The 18,619-nt window shown below is 36.5% G+C and overlaps 2 protein-coding genes across 2 annotated transcripts; one reads left to right on the top strand and one right to left on the bottom strand.

The window, feature by feature from the left end:
* Positions 1-295: 295 nt before the first annotated feature.
* LOC118799264 (gastrula zinc finger protein XlCGF17.1-like) lies at positions 296-4,094 on the bottom strand. The gene is made up of 2 exons (XM_036558999.1): positions 3,865-4,094; positions 296-2,256 (listed from the first exon to the last, which is right to left on the bottom strand). Exons 1-2 carry the CDS (start codon positions 4,052-4,054, stop codon positions 1,454-1,456), a joined length of 993 nt encoding a protein of 330 aa, XP_036414892.1. The 5' UTR covers positions 4,055-4,094; the 3' UTR covers positions 296-1,453.
* Positions 4,095-13,434: 9,340 nt separating this feature from the next.
* Positions 13,435-18,467, top strand: LOC118799775 (acidic mammalian chitinase-like). Its single transcript, XM_036559808.1, has 11 exons — positions 13,435-13,536; positions 13,843-13,872; positions 15,403-15,604; positions 15,728-15,784; positions 15,872-16,037; positions 16,450-16,574; positions 16,663-16,786; positions 16,877-17,062; positions 17,218-17,340; positions 17,455-17,593; positions 18,098-18,467. The coding sequence occupies exons 1-11, from the start codon at positions 13,494-13,496 to the stop codon at positions 18,358-18,360; spliced, it is 1,458 nt and encodes a 485-aa protein (XP_036415701.1). The 5' UTR covers positions 13,435-13,493; the 3' UTR covers positions 18,361-18,467.
* The last annotated feature ends 152 nt before the right edge of the window (positions 18,468-18,619 follow it).

The raw sequence follows: 18,619 nt of genomic DNA, 5'->3' as shown, positions 1-18,619 counted from the left end.
ACCTATCCTAGACCTAAACTAGGCATTTCCTGAATGCTCCTTTTGTATTTAAGCATGATTGCATGACCTGTTTTATATGTTTTTGAACACTTCATAACATTCCAAGTCTTACATTGCTGCTGTTTTGACTTTTTTGGAACATGTTACAGGCACCAGTTTCAGAATGAGCATATATTCACAAAAATAATTCACTTGATGAGGTAAAACATTAAACAGCTTGTCTTTGTACTGTATTTGTACAAAGTGGATTTACAAATCACCTTTTGCTTTTAAATCTGTTTTATTTGCATTGCACATATTGTCCCAACATTTTTGGAATTTAGGATTTGTATGTCAAATTCTTGTAAAAGAAAATTTGGCTTTCCAGAATATGACCATTTAAAATGCTTAATATTTCATGAGCTGTATTCTTGGACATGGATTAAACCTAGTCTGGAATAAACTGCAATGTCAATGGTGTTTTATCATTAAAAGTCCTATTTAGTTTAGACTTAGGCTTAATCTGAGTTCAGAAAGTCAACCACATATTTACCAAATACAATTACCAGCAATCCAACTCTCTGTAACCTATTTCTACAACTTTTAGCACAAAAATGCTAAAAGTTTCTAACATTTGCTAAGTAAAGTAAATAAATAATGATCAGTTCCGATATTTTTATCAGCTTTATAAAAATTGTATTTTAATTAGCATTATGAAGAAATATAACATTTATTTATTTATAATTTTTTTATGTAATTTTCTGCTGATATCGATATGATTTAGATATTAGTTATTCAAATATATTCGGCATTATTGGCCCTTATTCATCAAAGTTGCGTAATGAAGAGCACCTTGAACTACTCTGCATCTGACTGATGAAACTTTTGTCTGATGTGGAAACAAGTGAAGATTTGAGGGCAGCTTCAGTTCATGACATTAACAGGTTTCCGGCACCTCAATTACATATCGTTTATGTAATTTACACCTAATTCAAGCAGACGTTTCAGTAAAGAACCAATAAAACAACAGCATTCAGTGGCTAGTGAGCCAATAAGCAGAGTTTAAGGTCAAGCAGTGAGTGACCACTTACTGACCAAAATTTATAGTGTTAAAATTGGAAAAAAAAAGTGGAAAAATAAAATGTGAAATAAACTGTAGACTGATGTGATTGTGTGGTGTGATCATTCTCCTAAAAATTACATATTTAAACACTGTATTATTATTTGAATTTACTTATTTTACGATCAGATTTGACTCTATGTAACTTTGATGAATAAAGGTCATTGGGAGTAAGCCTCTGCTTTAATAAACATCCAGTTCTGGTTTGTACCGGCTCTGCCCGCATAAAACAACCAAACAAATCTTAAAGAACATCTAGCAAGAGGAGAAAGTAAGATGACAATAAAATCAATAAAGTGTTAACACTTGAGCAAAAGCAATAAATCTCAGGATGAGAGGCGTAAAACTTTCAGACTAATGGTTCAGTGATAACTGTAACTGTTCGCGATGATGATTCCGAATGTGTATCTTGACGGCATTCGACCTGCTGAAACACTTCCTGCACACTGGACAGCTGAAGGGTTTCTCGCCCGTGTGGATCCTCTCGTGCTCTTTCAGGTGACTCTTCAGTTTGAAGCGTTTTTCACAGTAGCCGCATCCAAACGGTCTCTCTCCCGTATGGCTTATAAGGTGCACGTTCAAAACTTTGGCACAGCTGTAAGACTTCCCGCACAACTTGCAGCGGAAGGGTCTTTCTTTCTGGTGCACTATCATATGCGTCCTCAGCGTCCCCTTTTTCTTGAAGGACTTACCACACACCTCACAGCTAAATAAAACCATGTGACTCTGCAAGTGCGAGGCTAGATGAGAAACCTCATCGAACGTCTGGTCACAATAAGAGCACGAAAGAGGGTCTTGTTCATCTCCAGCCTGAGCGGTCACTGCTTCATCCAGCGCTTTGGCCAAGCATCTGTTACTGGAAGAAAAAGGTTGGGATCCAGCTGGTTCTGCTTTGACCGTAATATCTAAATCTCTGTCCTCCTTTTCTTCAAAAACTACAGGTTTCTCAGAAATATTCCGAGCTGGCTCTGGACCATGAGCAGTCCTTACGGGGCTAGAAGTGCATGTATATGGATTATTCAAAGATGGCTGTGGCTCACATTCCTGCTTTAGAGTTGCAAGCTCCAGCTTTACTTGTATTACTGAAGGCTCAGAGTCCAGAGGCTCAGGGTTTGAACTGTGCTTCTTAACTCCATCCGCATGGGTGGTCTGGGAGCCTGTGGGGAAAAAGAACAGGATTAGCCTAGAGTAGAATACTGTTTCTAGTGCACCTTTGGTATAGTGGCATTGGGGCAATGTCTGTTGTAAAATGTGCAATATAAGTACAACTGAATTGAACTATAAAAGCGTATATTTCTGTACATTGACAAATTAGAAATAAAAGGACCCAGATCCATTCATAAATTTGTGGATCTATGCATCAAAAACAAAGTCACATGATCATTTTAAACATACCATTCACTGCCCAAAAAAGCTGTAAAAACAAACGGTTTTGAATTCATTGTTTCTGTGTTGTCACAAGATCCAATTCATTTACATATATTCACCCATTTAGCCTACAGCAGTTTAGCCCCCCAATTCACATTAAAGTTCTGAAGAGTGTTTCAACTCTGAGTGCTTTTTGTCAAGGAGACACAATACAGGGCAGCCAATGAGAACAGAGATCATTTATACCAATCTTAAAGGCACAGTAATAAAAACAGCCTGTTTAATTCTAAGGGGTAAAAAGATGCTGGAAAATCAAAACCACACAACCACTGATTACTGTTTTAATTTGCTGTCCTGTATTTTGTATCAAAAAGAAGTTCAAACATTCAGAGATTGTGCTATTGATACAGGACTATCTCAGAAAATAGTAGCCTCACTCTCCGGTGGAATGTATATGGTAATAAACTATTATTATTACTACTATTATAAGTAGTAGTAGTTATATATTTAACCCCTATATCTGACTATGGAATGTATAATATAAAAATACTGTTATTGTATTTTTTTGATATTATTATTGTTGTTGCTGCTGCTTTGATGAACCTCTTAAATGGCCAGGACCTACAGGAAGGGCCAAAGTTTTACTACACACTTTTATAACCTAAGCATATCTCTCTGCACTGTAATCCATGTAGTTACTGAATAATAAGCTTGGGATTCCAAGGGGTAAACAATATTAGACCATGCAGTAATGTGGTTATGTTATTTTGTCTGATTGTTGAGTTCTGTGCTTTGTCTTTTGTCAAAAACAGTCCAAACAGTCCTTCGACATGACTTCAGCATGAATGCGTGGAGCCAACCTGCTGTAAGGTGAAAAGGCAGATATGTGACATCACAAAAAAACGCCTGTTTGTGCAGCTGACTTTCCACATGTATGTATTTGGGAGTGCATGTAAAAACTTCAGCCATGTTTACATATTACATCAACCTCTTTTATGCCAGTAGATTAAGGAAAATGACGTTTTCCATGAAATGGCCCTTTAACTGACTCTTCACAGGTAAATGATATCCACCTTAGCTGGAAAATGAACAGGAAATGACCCAAAAATAATTACTTCTAGAGCTGATCTGTTAAGCAAACTAATGCAACAGAAAATTATGAAGAAATATAAGCAATCAATCGGCACACAGAGAGCAACTATTATTTACAATGTATTCCTAAAAACATACGACAGTTTTTCATTCTGTAAGACAGAAGTATCGTGTATTATAGGATTTGGAGTTGATACACATTACCGTGGTCACGATTTTGAGCACAAAATCTAAAATATAACCTCGGCTAACCTCATTTTCGCCTCTCACTCATGTCACTGTAGTTGAGGTAAGAGCTAATGTACCTGGTCGTTGCTCAACTCTGTTAATGTCAATTTCAGCGAGCGTCTTTCTCAGACAGCGGTTCTCCTCTTTAATGCGCTCTATCTCTCCCTGGTATTCACTGACTGAGTCTTTAAACGCTTCAAAGATTTCTCCAGCCACTGTCATTAAGCGCTCCGTCAGAAACGAATTCAGATACTCCAGTTTGTTCATTTTGGACAGACACGGTGTCCAAAACGGACTCCCCCTTACTCGGCTGTTCTTCGTATGGTATACGGGATGAAGGGGCGCTTTAGTTGGTGTCTATCGCCCTCCTCCGGCCTGGAGCGGATAAACCACGGTAAAGTTAGTTTTGTTTTCGATATTCGTCTTTTCGGCGCTAATAACATTTGATCGGACTACGGTGGTCAGTACAGACTTACATATTCATGACAGTCCGACCACAGAGAGTGATGCACACCTGTTCTTTTGCGGTTTGGGTGACATTTAACGTACCGCTATTTTGTGTTAACACTATAGAACTGAGACACGTTTTTCAGTCGGAAGGAAAATCGTGCACTTCCTCCAAAGCGTTTCAGCGCATTTAAATACATATTTTAATTGTTCGTGCTAACAACAGACACCGCCAGACAGTAGAACGTCAATAGCGCCATAAACACTGTGTCCATACACATCTGATTAATTGTGTTATTTGCTCTAAATTATGGTTAGAAATACACACCACTTTAATTTAGAAAAAGGACTTTGAATTAACCTGTAACTAAAATGTACTTGCCAATACTTGTTCTAACAGTACTGAGCATACCTTACCTGTAAAAACTGATATTACCTATATACTGATATAGCTAGTTAGCTTGATGACGGAGGTTGAGTAATTGACAGACATTAGCAGTCTTGAAGGTTTAATAGATCCTTAACCATCTAAAATATTAGTTTAAAAAATGAGAGTGTAGAAAAGAAAACGTCTTATTTAAGTGGATTAAATTGCAAATCAAAAGTTTTAATCCATCAAACACTAAGTGAGTCAGATGTAAGTTTTAAATCTTGTACATTTTTTTCATTTTGAATTTCGATAACATTTTAGACACTGAAAATTTAAGTCAGCAGTGTTTGGTGCAGATAAGTTTCAGTGATGACACACAAACTTTGAATGTCACTTGAGGATGCAATGTAGCTAAAATACTGCTTAGATTCAAAATGCAGCATTCACTGCAATTAATGCAGCTGAAATGCTTTTGAAGGTTAAAATACAAATATTAATATAAAGTTATTATTGCAGTACATTCAAAATTCAACAGTTGTGTATGACTGCTGAAACTTACCTGCACCATATATAATTGTTTGTAATACAGCTGAAATGCTAGTGAAATTCAAAATTGATAAAAGTTAAAGCAATATGTCCAAAATTTAAAGGTTGTGCATCATTGCTGACACCTCACTGCACCATACACAGCTGTTTTTAATGTTGTAAATAATGCAGCTGAAATATTATTGAAATTCAAAATATATAAAAATTAATAAAAAGTAGTTAAAGCAATATATCCAAACTTTAAAGGCTGTGCATCATTGCTGACACCTCACTGCACCATACAGAGCTGTTTTTAATGTTGTATATAATTTAGCTGAAATATTATTGAAATTCAAAATACATAAAAATTAATAAAAAGTAGTTACAGCAATATGTCCTAACTTTAAAGGTTGTGCATCATTGCTGACACCTCACTGCACCATACACAGCTGTTTTTAATGTTGTACATAATGCAGCTGAAATATTATTAAAATTCAAAATATATAAAAATTAATAAAAAGTAGCTACAGCAATATATCCAAAATCCAAAGGCTGTGCATCGTTGCTGAGAACTCACTGCACCATACACCGCTGTTTTTAATGTTGTAAATAATTTAGCTGAAATATTATTGAAATTCAAAATACATAAAAATGAATAAAAAGTAGTTACAGCGATATATCCAAAATCCAAAGGCTGTGAATCATGGCTGACAACTCACTGCACCATACACAGCTATTTTTAGTGTTGTATGTAAGATGGCCAAAATATTATTGAAGTTCAAAATAAATAAAAATTAATATAAAGTAGTTATTGCATTATATCCAAAATCCAAAGGCTGTGCATCATTGCTGACACCTTGGTGCACCATACACAGTAGTTTTTAGTGTTGTTTGTAAGATGGGCAAAATATTATTGAAGTTGAAATTAAATAAAAAAAAACGTATTTATTGCATTATATCCTAAATCCAAAAGGTGTGTATGACTGCTGACACTTCACTGCACTGTACACAATTCTTTGTAGTGCTGTATGTAATGTGACTGGAATATAATTGAAATTCAAAATATATGAAAAATTATTTAAATGAGATACTGCATTAGATCCAAAATCAAAAAAAATGTATGAATGGTGATACCTAGCTGCACCATACACAGTTATTTTTGGTGTTGTATGTAATGTGGCTGAAATATTATTGAAGTTCAAAATAAATAAAAATTTATATAAAGCAGTTATTGCATTACATCCAAAATCCAAAAGTTGTGTATGATTGCTGACATCTTGCTGAACCATATACAATGGTTTTAGTGATGTATGTAATATGGTTGAAATGCTATTAATTCAAAATACATAAACATTAATATGAAGTATAAAGCTATTTCAGCTAAATTATATACAAATTTAAAAACAGCTGTGTATGGTGCAGTGCAGTGTCAGCAATGATGGACAGCCTTTAAATTTTGGACATATTGCTGTAACTACTATTTATTATTTTTTATGTATTTTGAATTTCAATAATATTTCAGCTAAATTATTTACAACATTAAAAACAGCTGTGTATGGTGCACCAAGGTGTCAGGAATGATGCACAGCTTTTGAATTTTGCATATATTGCTGTAACTACTTTTTATTCATTTTTATGTATTTTGAATTTCAATAATATTTCAGCTAAATTATATACATCAAACACAGCTGTGTATGGTGCAGTGAGGTGTCAGCAATGATGTGCAGCCTTTGGATTTTGGATATATTGCTGTAACTACTTTTTATTAATTTTTATCTATTTTGAATTTCAATAATATTTCAGCTGCATTATTTACAACATTAAAAACAGCTGTGTATGGTGCAGTGAGTTGTCAGCAATGATGGACAGCCTTTGGATTTTGGATATATTGCTGTAACTACTTTTTATTAATTTTATATATTTTGAATTTCAGAAATATTTCAGCTGCATTATTTACAACATTAAAAACAGCTGTGTATGGTGCACCAAGGTGTCAGCAATGATGCACAACCTTTAAATTTTGGACATATTGCTGTGACTACTTTTTATTAATTTCAGCTGTGTTACACCCAACACTACAAACAATTGTGTATGGTGCAGTGAGGTTTCAGCAGTCATACACAACTTTTGAATTTTGAATGTACTGCAATAATAACTTTATATTAATATTTGTATTTTAACCTTCAAAAGCATTTCAGCTGCATTAATTGCAGTGAATGCTGCATTTTGAATCTAAGCAGTATTTTAAATGTTCAATGTCTAAAATGTCGAAATTGAAAATGGAAAAAATAACTTAATTCTGACTCACTAAGTTTTTGATGGATATGAAATTGTTTTGATTTGCAATTTGATCCACTTTAATAAGACGTTTTCTTTTCTACACTCTCATTTTTTAAACTAATATAGATGGTTAAGGATCTATTAAACCTTCAAGACTGCTAATGTCTTAGGACAAGTATTGGCAAGTACATTTTAGTTACAGGTTAATTCAAAGTCCTTTTTCTAAATTAAAGTGGTGTGTATTTCTAACCATAATTTAGAGCAAATAACACAATTAATCAGATTTGTATGGACACAGTGTTTATGGCGCTATTGACGTTCTACTGTCTGGCGGTGTCTGTTGTTAGCACGAACAATTAAAATATGTATTTAAATGCGCTGAAACGCTTTGGAGGAAAACAGAGGCGTGTGCATGGATGTAGGCGTGATCTAGAAGTGCATGATTTTTCTTCCGACTGAAAAACGTGTCTCAGTTCTATGGTATTAACACAAAATAGCGGTACGTTAAATGTCACCTAAACTGTAAAAGAACAGGTGTGCATCACTCTCTGTGGTCGGACTGTCATGAATATGTAAGTCTTTACTGACTACCGTAGTCCGATCAAATGTTATTAGCGCCGAAAAGACGAATATCGAAAACAAAACTAACTTTACCGTGGTAGCGGATAAAGCTTTCGTGAGTGTTCGCACATGGACTGTATATTTACATACACAAATATCATATATTATATTATATATTATATACATACACCGATCAGGCATAACATCATGACCACCTCCTTGTTTCTACGCTCATTGTCCATTTTATCAGCTCCACTTACTATATAGGTGCACTTAGTAGTTCTACAATTACAGACTGTAGTCCATCTGTTTCTCTGCATACTTTATCAGCCCCCTTTTTACCCTGTTCTTCAGTGGTCAGGACGCCCCATGGACCCTCACAGAGCAGGTACTATTTGGGTGGTGGATCATTCTCAGCACTGCAGTAACACTGATGTAATGGTGGTGTGTTAGTGTGTGTTGTGCTGATACGAGTGGATCAGACACAGCAGTGCTGCTGGAGTTTTTAAACACCTCAGTGTCACTGCTGGACTGAGAATAGTCCACCAACCAAAAATATCCAGCCAACAGCGTCCTGTGGGCAGCGTCCTGTGACCACTGATGAAGGACTAGAGGATGACCAACACAAACCGTGCAGTAGCAGATGAGCTATCGTCTCTGACTTTACATCTACAAGGTGGACTGACAAGGTAGGAGTGTCTAATAGAGTGGACAGTGAGTCGACACAGTGTTTAAAAACTCTAGCAGCACTGCTGTGTCTGATCCACTCGTACCAGAACAACACACACTAACACACCACCACTACATCAGTGTTACTGCAGTGCTGAGAATGATCCACCACCCAAATAGTATAGACCCATGGGGGTCCTGACCACTGAAGAACAGGGTAAAAGGGGACTAACAAAGTATGCAGAGAAACAGATGGACTACAGTCTGTGGAACTACAAAGTGCACCTATATAGTAAGTGGAGCTGATAAAATGGACAATGAGCATAGAAACAAGGAGGTGGTCATAATGTTATGCCTGATCGGTGTATATAGACTGTTTATTTGCCTACTTGAGTAGGATCTATGCATTTAGGTGCTATAGTCATTTTCTACGCTCTCAAAAAAGATGGTTCTTCAAGGGTTCTTTAGTAAGACAATGGTTCTATATAGAACCATGAACACTCAAAGAACACTTTGCATGATTAAAGAGTTCTCTGCATGGGGCAATGGTTCTTCAGACTGATGAAGAATGTGCTGTAGGTGTTCTTTCTAAGAAGGGTTCTATGTAGCACCAAAAAGTGTTCTTTCATTGTTACATAATCGTATCATAACATAGCAGAACACTTTTTGGTGCTATATAGAACCCTTTTTTAAAAAGGGTCATGTAATCATGTAAAGGGTTCTTTGAGTGTTTATGGTTCTTTAGAACTATTATAGAACCATTTTCTTTTACTAAAGAGCCCTTGAAGAACCATCTTTTTAAAGAGTGCAGTTATATTCTGTGACTGAAATCAATGCGTTTAGTCATTTTTTCTTTATGATACAATACATTTTTGATACAGAATTGGAAAAGAAATGAAAACTTCAACATTTATTTTTGTACTGATTTCTTTTTTGGTAATTCTCAAAATGATTTAACCATTGTCTCTAAAATGCATACAACAGAGTAGAGGTAGACTATACAACCGATTAGAGGTGGACTTTACAACTGAATAGATGTGGACTCTACAACTGAATAGAGATGGACTCTACAACAGAGTAGAGGTAGACTATACAACTGAATAGAGGTGGACTCTACAACTGAATGGAGATGGACTCTACAACAAAGTAGAGGTATACTCTACAACCGAATAGAGGTGGACTCTACAACAGAATAGAGGTGGACTCTACAACTGAATAGCGATGGACTCTACAACAGAGTAGAGGTAGACTCTACAACTGAATAGAGGTGGAATCTACAACTGAATGGAGATGGACTCTACAACTGAATAGAGATGAACTCTACAACGGAATAGAGATAGACTCTACAACCGAGGTGGACTTTATAACTGAATAGAGGTGCAAGGGGGTAGCTATTAACATCCCTGCGGAGCGAGTTATTTATTTCGTCTGTTCAATATTGGCACTTAGCAACTGCTCAAATCCTATGGAAAGAAGTTGCTGCTTAGACTACGAGGCTGAAGTTGGCTATTTGCCAGCTTCTTATTAAAATTTTCCATTCCACCTTAAATGGAGCAGCTATAACATGTAACTGCTGTTTCATTTAAGGTGAAACAGAAAATTTGAATAAGAAGGTGGTTAACTTTAGTGGCGCATTTTCCATTCGCTCCAGTAACTGACACATCTTCACAAATTAGTTAGCATGGTTCATGTATTAGCACAGGTATCTGATCCTCTAACACTCTTTGCCCATTATTATTGTACTTGATTAAGAGACCTTGCCATTTCAAACAGCTTGGATAATCAAACATCTAAGGTATGCTAACCAAACCAGTATTTTCCAGTTCCGAGAGCTGCACAGCAGAGAGTTTTTTTTTTCTTGTTTTGTGGTTATCATTTTATAGGAATAACTTGGACTGTGTTAAATAGAATCATAGGCACCTTTCCTGTGTACTTTTCTACATCATTTGAACATAGTAGCCATCCTTCATGTTGTGCTAAAATTTCATGATGAATGGACCAATGAAATTTTGAAATGCTCTAAAATCACTTGGAAAAAAGTCTCATTGCATTAACTTAGAATAAAAATAAAGAACAATTTAGTTTCTCCTCCTGTAGCTCAAAGCTAAACATAGTGGGCAGCCACATCTGTTGCAAGGTCAGCTGAGGACCAGTTGAGTCACTGATGGTTTGGTAGTCTTGAGCAGGAAGCTTTCACATACATTGTTTAATTCAAAAATGTATTCCAAACACTGAAATATGTTAAACAAAACAATTGGCCATTTTATATGTTTTCAAACGTATTAGATCAATACGCTTTGCATATAGGCTATATATTTATATGGGTTAAATCTAACCTTAAATCTAACCCTAACCTTAACCTAAAACCTAAACCATAACTCTGTTGATATGCAACTGTATATATATATATATATATATATATATATATATATATATGTTTGTGTGTGTGTGTGTGTGTGATCAATAGGGATTAGAGAAAGAGAAATGCATATCAATGGAGTCACATGCAGCAAAAAAATGTAGTAAAAAACAACAAACGCTACTCTCACATGAAAAAAGCAAGATGGTTATCTACCACAAGAGCATGATGGGCTGCTAAGGTTAACATTAGCTGCAATACTGTATGTAGTATGCTGGTTTTCTTGGACTGTAGTGCCAGTACAACAATTTTGTTTATTACTTTGGCATATTAAGGTGAAATAGATACTAAAATATCATCTGTGTTCATTACAAATTATATTCCCTTACTTAATTATTCCTGCTCCTGATTTCCCTCATTATTGTCTCCCGAAGTCAGAGATCTATAGGAATCAAAACCTTCAGACAAGTAGATCTTTGTAATATATCATAATAAATCATTTTATTCATATACCAACATACACATTTGAATTAAATAAAGTCAGCGTTGTTTTCTCAGTGTGGCGTGACTCTTTTGCTAACATGACGGATTCTATAGACTGAAATGGAAATAGTTGCTCTCACGTATAATATATGTTCTCAAGTTTCCCTTCCTATGTTCATTATCTATAAGTACATATTAGCTTTTCATTTACTTAAAGTAAATATGCATGAGTCACACTTTTTGTAAGTGCTTTTATGAGCTGACAATTGATAAGGAGAGATTCAGAACATGTAATCTTGAACGGAAAGAGCAGAAATGAGAAAGAAGTCATTTGTTTTTATATATAATTTCACAATGAATTGAGCAATAGAAATGCTTTTTCCTTCTCCTGTAAAGTTACCTGTGTAGCCATATGTAAACGTTTGGGCACCCCTAGTCAAATTACTTGTTTTGTTGATAAAAAAATAATAACAGTCTCCACAGGGAACACACCTCTACACAGTTTAATGCACAATTACTGTTTATTTGCTGAGTCTAACATATTGGAAAAAAAACTCATAAAATGTGGCCCATATTTAATGATATCTAAATTTATTACTGATGGAAGATATATAAACTTATTTTTACTTAGAAAATCAACAAAACATTATTAGTATTATGATATATATATATATATATATATATATATATATATATATATATATATATATAGTATTTATAATTTATAATATATATATATATAATGTATACACACACACACACACACATATATATATATATATATATATATATATATATATATATATATATATATATATATATACATATATATAAAAGTAAAAGTACACTACAACTACAGGAGCTTTTATGTCATCCCATTCTAAATCCATAAGCATTAATATGGAGTTTGCGGCTGTAACAGATTCCACTCTTCTGGGAAGCTTTCTTCAAGATTTTGAAGTGTGTCTGTGGGAATTTGTGCCCATTCATCTAGAAGAGTATTTGTGAGGAAAACTGACAAAAGAAAAGAATGGAGATACTTGTTTATTTTGGACAGCTATGGTAAATTACTGTTGATCTGTCATCACTAAAACTCTGTGCTAGTTTTTAAAGCTGCCATTGATTTAGCCTGTACAAGTTTGTGCTTCTTTCTATGAGTTGCCGTAGTTTCCTTCCTTTTCTAGCTCATTCAGTATTTTCAGAAGAAAAGATAAATAGTAGCGAACATGTTTTTTTGGCCTCAAAAAGACAGAAGAAAGTCATCGTTCTGTTTCAGTGTCCTCTTATCCTTTCATACACTCTTAAAACCATTGACGCAACATGGGTTCTTTGAGTGATGCCACATAAGAACCGTTTCGATTCCCTAATAACCGTATATGAACATGAGATCTGTGACAGTGAAGAACCTTTAAAGATGTTAAAGAAACTTCACATAATGTAAAAGGAGCTATATCCATATAAGAACTATTTAGTTACGCAGAGGTTCTTTAAAATTCACATAAAAGGTTCTCTAAAGAACAACCAACCATTCAGGGAACCAAAAGTAGTTCTTTTATGTCACTTTTATGTTTAAGAGTGTACTTCGCTAACAATGTGAGTCTCTCATGCGATGATGACGTTGAAACGTATGTACTGTTTACGTTTACGTCTTTGTCTTCCAACAAAGCACTTTGAGATATTTTAATTTCAGCATATGAAATGTAAATAAGTGAATGTTTCCTGAGTGATGTAGAAAATAAGTGTATTAATATATGCTTGTGACCTCAGACCTCTTCTAAATCTGTGCATTTAAGATGCGTTTTGAAATGTCAGCGATACATTGTTCCTTGAGAACAAGGGCAGATGAAGTTTATCTGCTAAACAATGAAACATGTCTGGAACATTATCATTGTTCAAACCCTTTAAAAGTGCTGACGGATGTCAGATTGGGGCCGGGTAAATATGTGTGAAGGAGAACCGAACAAGGAAAGTGGTGTCACCCAGGGGTATATAAAGGGGGAGATTCCTACTGGATGTTGTACATAGGCAACATGGGCAAGCTTCTGGTTTGTGTTGGTAAGTTGCAATATGCCTTCATACTTAGAAATCTGACTACAGGCCTTATCAGGATGTTAAAAAGCTTACTCTTTTTCTGTATATTGCAGTAATTAGACCACTACTATTGCCATTTTACTATCCAACAACTAGGCTGCAGTATTACCGGGAACTTGAAAAAGTGAATGTAACTTTAAGTCTACACCGGCTAGCTGCAATTGATACAGTATTCAGCACACTTTTATATGAAATAGAATTGCTTTTTGTCTATTGGCCATCGTGCTTGATAGGAGAAATAATGTAAATTGTCTTGTTTTTATTTTCTAGGACTGGCTCTCCTGCTGCACGTGCAGCTAGGTAAGTTCTTTGTACCAAAAGTTTTCAGATTCTTGGTTGGTTCTCCTTCTTGATGCTTTTATATCTCTTCATGTGACCGTTGTGCTGCATTAAAAGTATAGTTATGGTGGAAAATACTTTAGTAACTGTAATTTGTAACTATTCTTAAGTATTACTGTTGAAGATTTGTACTTTACTCAAGGAAAACTGAAACTGCATACCTTTATTCACTTACATACATTTTACCCTTTACATTTTCATTTAGACCTTCAAAGTACAAAGTAAATCTTCATGAGACAAAGACCATGAGGTTTTTTATCAGTCAAGTTCCAACATATTTTCACCTTTTTTTTTATTAAACCCTCCAAACAGATTAGTATCATTGTAAAATGAAACTACCCACAGCCATGCTAATCTGTTTACTAGTTTGGACCATGCTTTCAACATATTACACTAAAACGTGCAAGACGAATCAGTGGTCCACCAATAAATTTATTAGCTTGAGACTTTAAACACGATTCATACCATGCCAGTTTTGGTGATCATGACCCGCAGATAAGTTGAATCTTCTTGTGAGAGAAGGGTGGACAATATGACAAAATGTATCTTCACAAATGTATGACAAATGCATTTTTATTTGTTAAACCATTCCCTTTTTACCTTTAAATACGTGATACTTTTTGACTTTGTCCTAAGTATATTTTTGTTTCCATACATTTTTGGGTAGGCCTGTGAAAAAAGTGAGTAGGCCAAATTGATAGTTGCAATTTCCTAACATGCTATATGTCCCACAATGTTATAACACCAGGCAAACTTAAAAAAACTAAACTGAAGCATCCTAGGCTAAAGTATACTGTGATGGCGGGCAGTTAAAATCAGAAGGACGATGTACAAAGATGAGAAAAAACAACACAGCAAACTTGAAACCTAAACCTAAATGTCCTAGACTACAGTATACTGCTACAACAGGCATGTAGAATGTTTATGGACTGTCCTATGTCTTACCTTTGATGAATCGATGCATTGAAGTAGAAGTTTACCTTGACATTTTGACATGGCCCATTTCAGCTTTTATTGTAAAAAAAAACATTCGCAGACAAGTTATGACAATGATGTTTTTTTAAATTTGTTTTTGGCTGTGGAAGTGGGTGGAAACATAGTCTACTGGGGACAGGAACTCACTTTTACAGCTCCCTCAGATACATCTTTTGACGGTGGCTGGAGCTCCAAATTCAAACACGGGTGCGCTGACAGCAGTTGTTGCTAAGCAGTGATTGGAAGGCTGAGAAAATAAGACGGAGTTTGAAATTGGTCGATTGGACTATATCTGTAACTTTCAGGAATGACACAGAGAGCAAAAGACTTTTGTTTGGCCATAATACAAAAACAGCACTGTGTCACCCAGTATTCTAATATATTATAATACATTTGTGTCACCCACTTTTTCTAATATATTAGCCTCATAGCTCCACTGCAAAACTAATTCTTTCCCAGGATTATCAAACAGAATCCCTTACCTTCCCACTAACCTCATCTTGATCCCTTACCTAGGATCCTCCTACATCCTGTCATGTTACTTCACCAACTGGGGACAGTACAGACCCGGAGCAGGAAAGTACTTCCCCACCAACGTTGACCCATGCCTGTGTGACCATCTGATCTATGCTTTTGCTGGCATGAACAACAACGAGATTGCTACCTACGAGTGGGATGATGTCAAGCTCTACGGCGAGTTCCAGGCCCTGAAGAACCAGTACGACAGCTTACTTTGCTTTAAGTTGATATCCAGCCAAGCTGGTTGGCTACGATTAAATAATTTTTCTTCCCACTTTTGATCAAAATGTTGACGGCTGAATGCTCTTTGTGTTTTCAACAGGAACAGCAACCTGAAGACCCTTCTGGCTATTGGTGGCTGGAACTTCGGAACTGCCAAGTATGTAAAGCCTTGAGTATAGTTTGATTCAAATGATGCAGGATGCATTTTCCCAATTCTTATTCATTCATTTATTTTCTCTCTCAGGTTCTCTGCTATGGTGGCTTCTTCTGCTAACCGTCAGACCTTCATCAGCTCCGTGATTAAGTTCCTGAGGCAGTATGAATTCGACGGTCTGGACATTGACTGGGAGTACCCTGGATCCCGTGGTAGCCCTGCTCAGGACAAAGAGCTCTACACCACTCTTGTGCAGGTAGGCATCAGCATCCTGATAATGTACTACACAGGTTGCCAACCCCAGTTTTGGAGGAAGTAGTGCTTAGAGACAGTTGTGATTGGCTGAAAGGCATGTCAGCAAAGGTCAATTCAGCAATAAATTAACTAAATAAGATGACAACATGCTGACATACAATCAGCTATGCAGTCTATGCAGTTACTATACATTGGTGGTTGCTGTTGTTGTTTACAGTGTCTCCATAAATGGTCTGAATCTGTCATTTTTATGATATATGCAGTTGTTCAGTGTTCTAAAAGCACAAATAATACCCACTATATATTCAGAAAAGCATTGTGATTTATCACATTAATGACAACATCTCAGCATATTGCTTTAGACCAGTTCTTTTCTGCTTACCCACATTGCTATATGTGTCTCTTTACAATAGGAAATGATGGCTGCTTTCGTGGCTGAGGGAAAGCAGACCAACCGTGCTCGTCTGATGCTGACTGCTGCCGTCTCTGCTGGCAAGGGCACCATTGAATCCGGATACCAGATTGCCCAGATTGGCCAGTTCGTATCCCTTCTTGATTCGTTCTAGGCATTCTGACATACAATGTTACAACAAGCTGACTACAAAATCCATCTATTCTCTACATAGGGTTCTGGACTACTTCCATGTGATGACCTATGACTTCCATGGATCTTGGGAGGCACAGACTGGGGAGAACAGCCCTCTGTACCAGGGACCAGCTGACCAGGGATCTTACATCTACTTCAATGTCGTACGTGTACCTTCCATGCACATAACCAGAGTGAAACTATTCTCTGTCTGAATTCTGTTGTGTTCTAAATGCCTTCCTCCACCACTTCAGGACTATGCCATGAACTACTGGAAGAGCAACGGCGCTCCCGCCGAGAAGCTGCTTGTTGGTTTCCCCACCTACGGACACACCTTCATGCTGGCCAGCTCTTCCGAAACTGGTGTCGGAGCCCCCAGTAGAGGACCTGGCCCTGCTGGAACCTACACTAGACAGTCTGGATTCTGGGCTTACTATGAGGTGAGGCTTTTACAAAGAGTACAGCTAAGTGTCTTGAAATGTAATATCTTTCAAAAAAGCACAAAAGAAGGGTTCATAAATGGTCTACAATTCTGGAAAACCTGTAACCTTTCTTTGGCTTTATCTTGTATTTTAATATAATGTTCTCTTCCTAGATCTGTACTTTCCTGTCTCAAGGAGCCACTCAGGCATGGGATACTCCCCAGGATGTGCCATATGCCTACAACAGCCAGAATGTCTGGGTTGGCTATGACAACATTAAGAGCTTCCAGATCAAGGTAAAGCTTCTAATATTTTTATACCATTCATAAATTATCCACTTTGGTAAAACATATAAACTTTGAGGTCTGTCAACATCTTGTCAAGTACTTTTCATTTCCAATGTCCCACAGATTGACTGGCTGAAGAAGAACAACTTTGGAGGTGCTATGGTGTGGTCTCTGGACTTGGACGACTTCAGTGGTACCTTCTGTAACCAGGGCAAATACCCTCTGATCAACACCCTGAAGAGTGGCCTGGGAACTGGCCAGAGTGAGTCACTTAGAACATATTAGCATCTGTATATTACTCTTCAAATGTTTGGAATGACTCATCACAGCATCATTTTGTCGATAATAATAAAATATACAATGTAGATTGCAATATTACAAGTCAAACACCAAAAGGTACTTACTTTTTTCAGATAAAAGATGTTTTATTCAATAGCTAATGTAGTTTGGGACCAACATCAAGTAATACATGATGAATAATACTGTAATTATCTATTTATTATAGCTTCAGACATGTTATCCGCCTTGGGATCACCACTTTTTAAATCCGAGGCATTTTAGATGATAATTATGTCTTTCTCAGTCATTTTATAATCATATACAGCTCTGTCCATCATTCTGAATTCATCAACCAAACTGGTTTTATGTTACTCAAAACAATGATTCCAAATTATTGAATAGTAATTTCAAACTGTAACTAATAGTAACAAAGGACAATCGTATTACTTGTTCTAACACTCCTTCACCTTCTCTTCCTCCACTGCAGGTTGCTCTGCCCCTGCCAACCCCCTGCCCCCTGTCACAGCTGCCCCAGCTCAGCCTAGCAGTGGTGGCAGCAGCGGAAGTAGCAGCAGTGGCAGCAGCTCTAGTGGAGGCAGCGGCTTCTGCGCTGGCAAGGCTAACGGACTGTACCCCGACCCCACCAACAAGAACAACTTCTACAGCTGCAACCAGGGCAAGACCTACCTTGAGCACTGTGCCACTGGCCTGGTCTTCGACGCTAGCTGCTCTTGCTGTAACTGGGCTTAAATCCTCATCTAGAACTTAGCGTGCTGGCAGGCAGCTCTTGATGTGATTCGTCTAATTGGTGCTTAGTTATGTTAGTCTCAGTTCTAAAATAAAACCAGCAAACCCTGGCTCTGTCTCCTGTCCTTATTGTTTTGTATGTTGCTTCCATCAAAACATAATTAAACAAAATTAATAATTGTAAGTATGTACCATCTAAGGTGTAGTATATGACCTCTGATCATGTTCTTCATATCCACTGAGAGGGAGTCAATTTAATGTG

Source organism: Colossoma macropomum, unplaced genomic scaffold (genome assembly GCF_904425465.1).
Source record: "Colossoma macropomum unplaced genomic scaffold, Colossoma_macropomum, whole genome shotgun sequence".
In the NCBI taxonomy this organism is placed as follows: domain Eukaryota; kingdom Metazoa; phylum Chordata; class Actinopteri; order Characiformes; family Serrasalmidae; genus Colossoma; species Colossoma macropomum.
Note: the sequence above shows the minus strand (reverse complement) of the source record. Positions and strands in the feature narration are given on the sequence as shown.

Coding starts and splice junctions, on each gene's coding strand:
- LOC118799264 (XM_036558999.1), bottom strand. CDS start 4,054: ATGAACAAACTGGAGTATCTGAATTCGTTTCTGACGGAGCGCTTAATG. Junction 2,257..3,864: donor CAGAGTTGAGCAACGACCAG/GTACATTAGCTC, acceptor TTTTCCCCACAG/GCTCCCAGACCACCCATGCG.
- LOC118799775 (XM_036559808.1), top strand. CDS start 13,494: ATGTTGTACATAGGCAACATGGGCAAGCTTCTGGTTTGTGTTG. Junction 13,873..15,402: donor CCTGCTGCACGTGCAGCTAG/GTAAGTTCTTTG, acceptor TCCCTTACCTAG/GATCCTCCTACATCCTGTCA. Junction 15,785..15,871: donor TGGAACTTCGGAACTGCCAA/GTATGTAAAGCC, acceptor TTTCTCTCTCAG/GTTCTCTGCTATGGTGGCTT.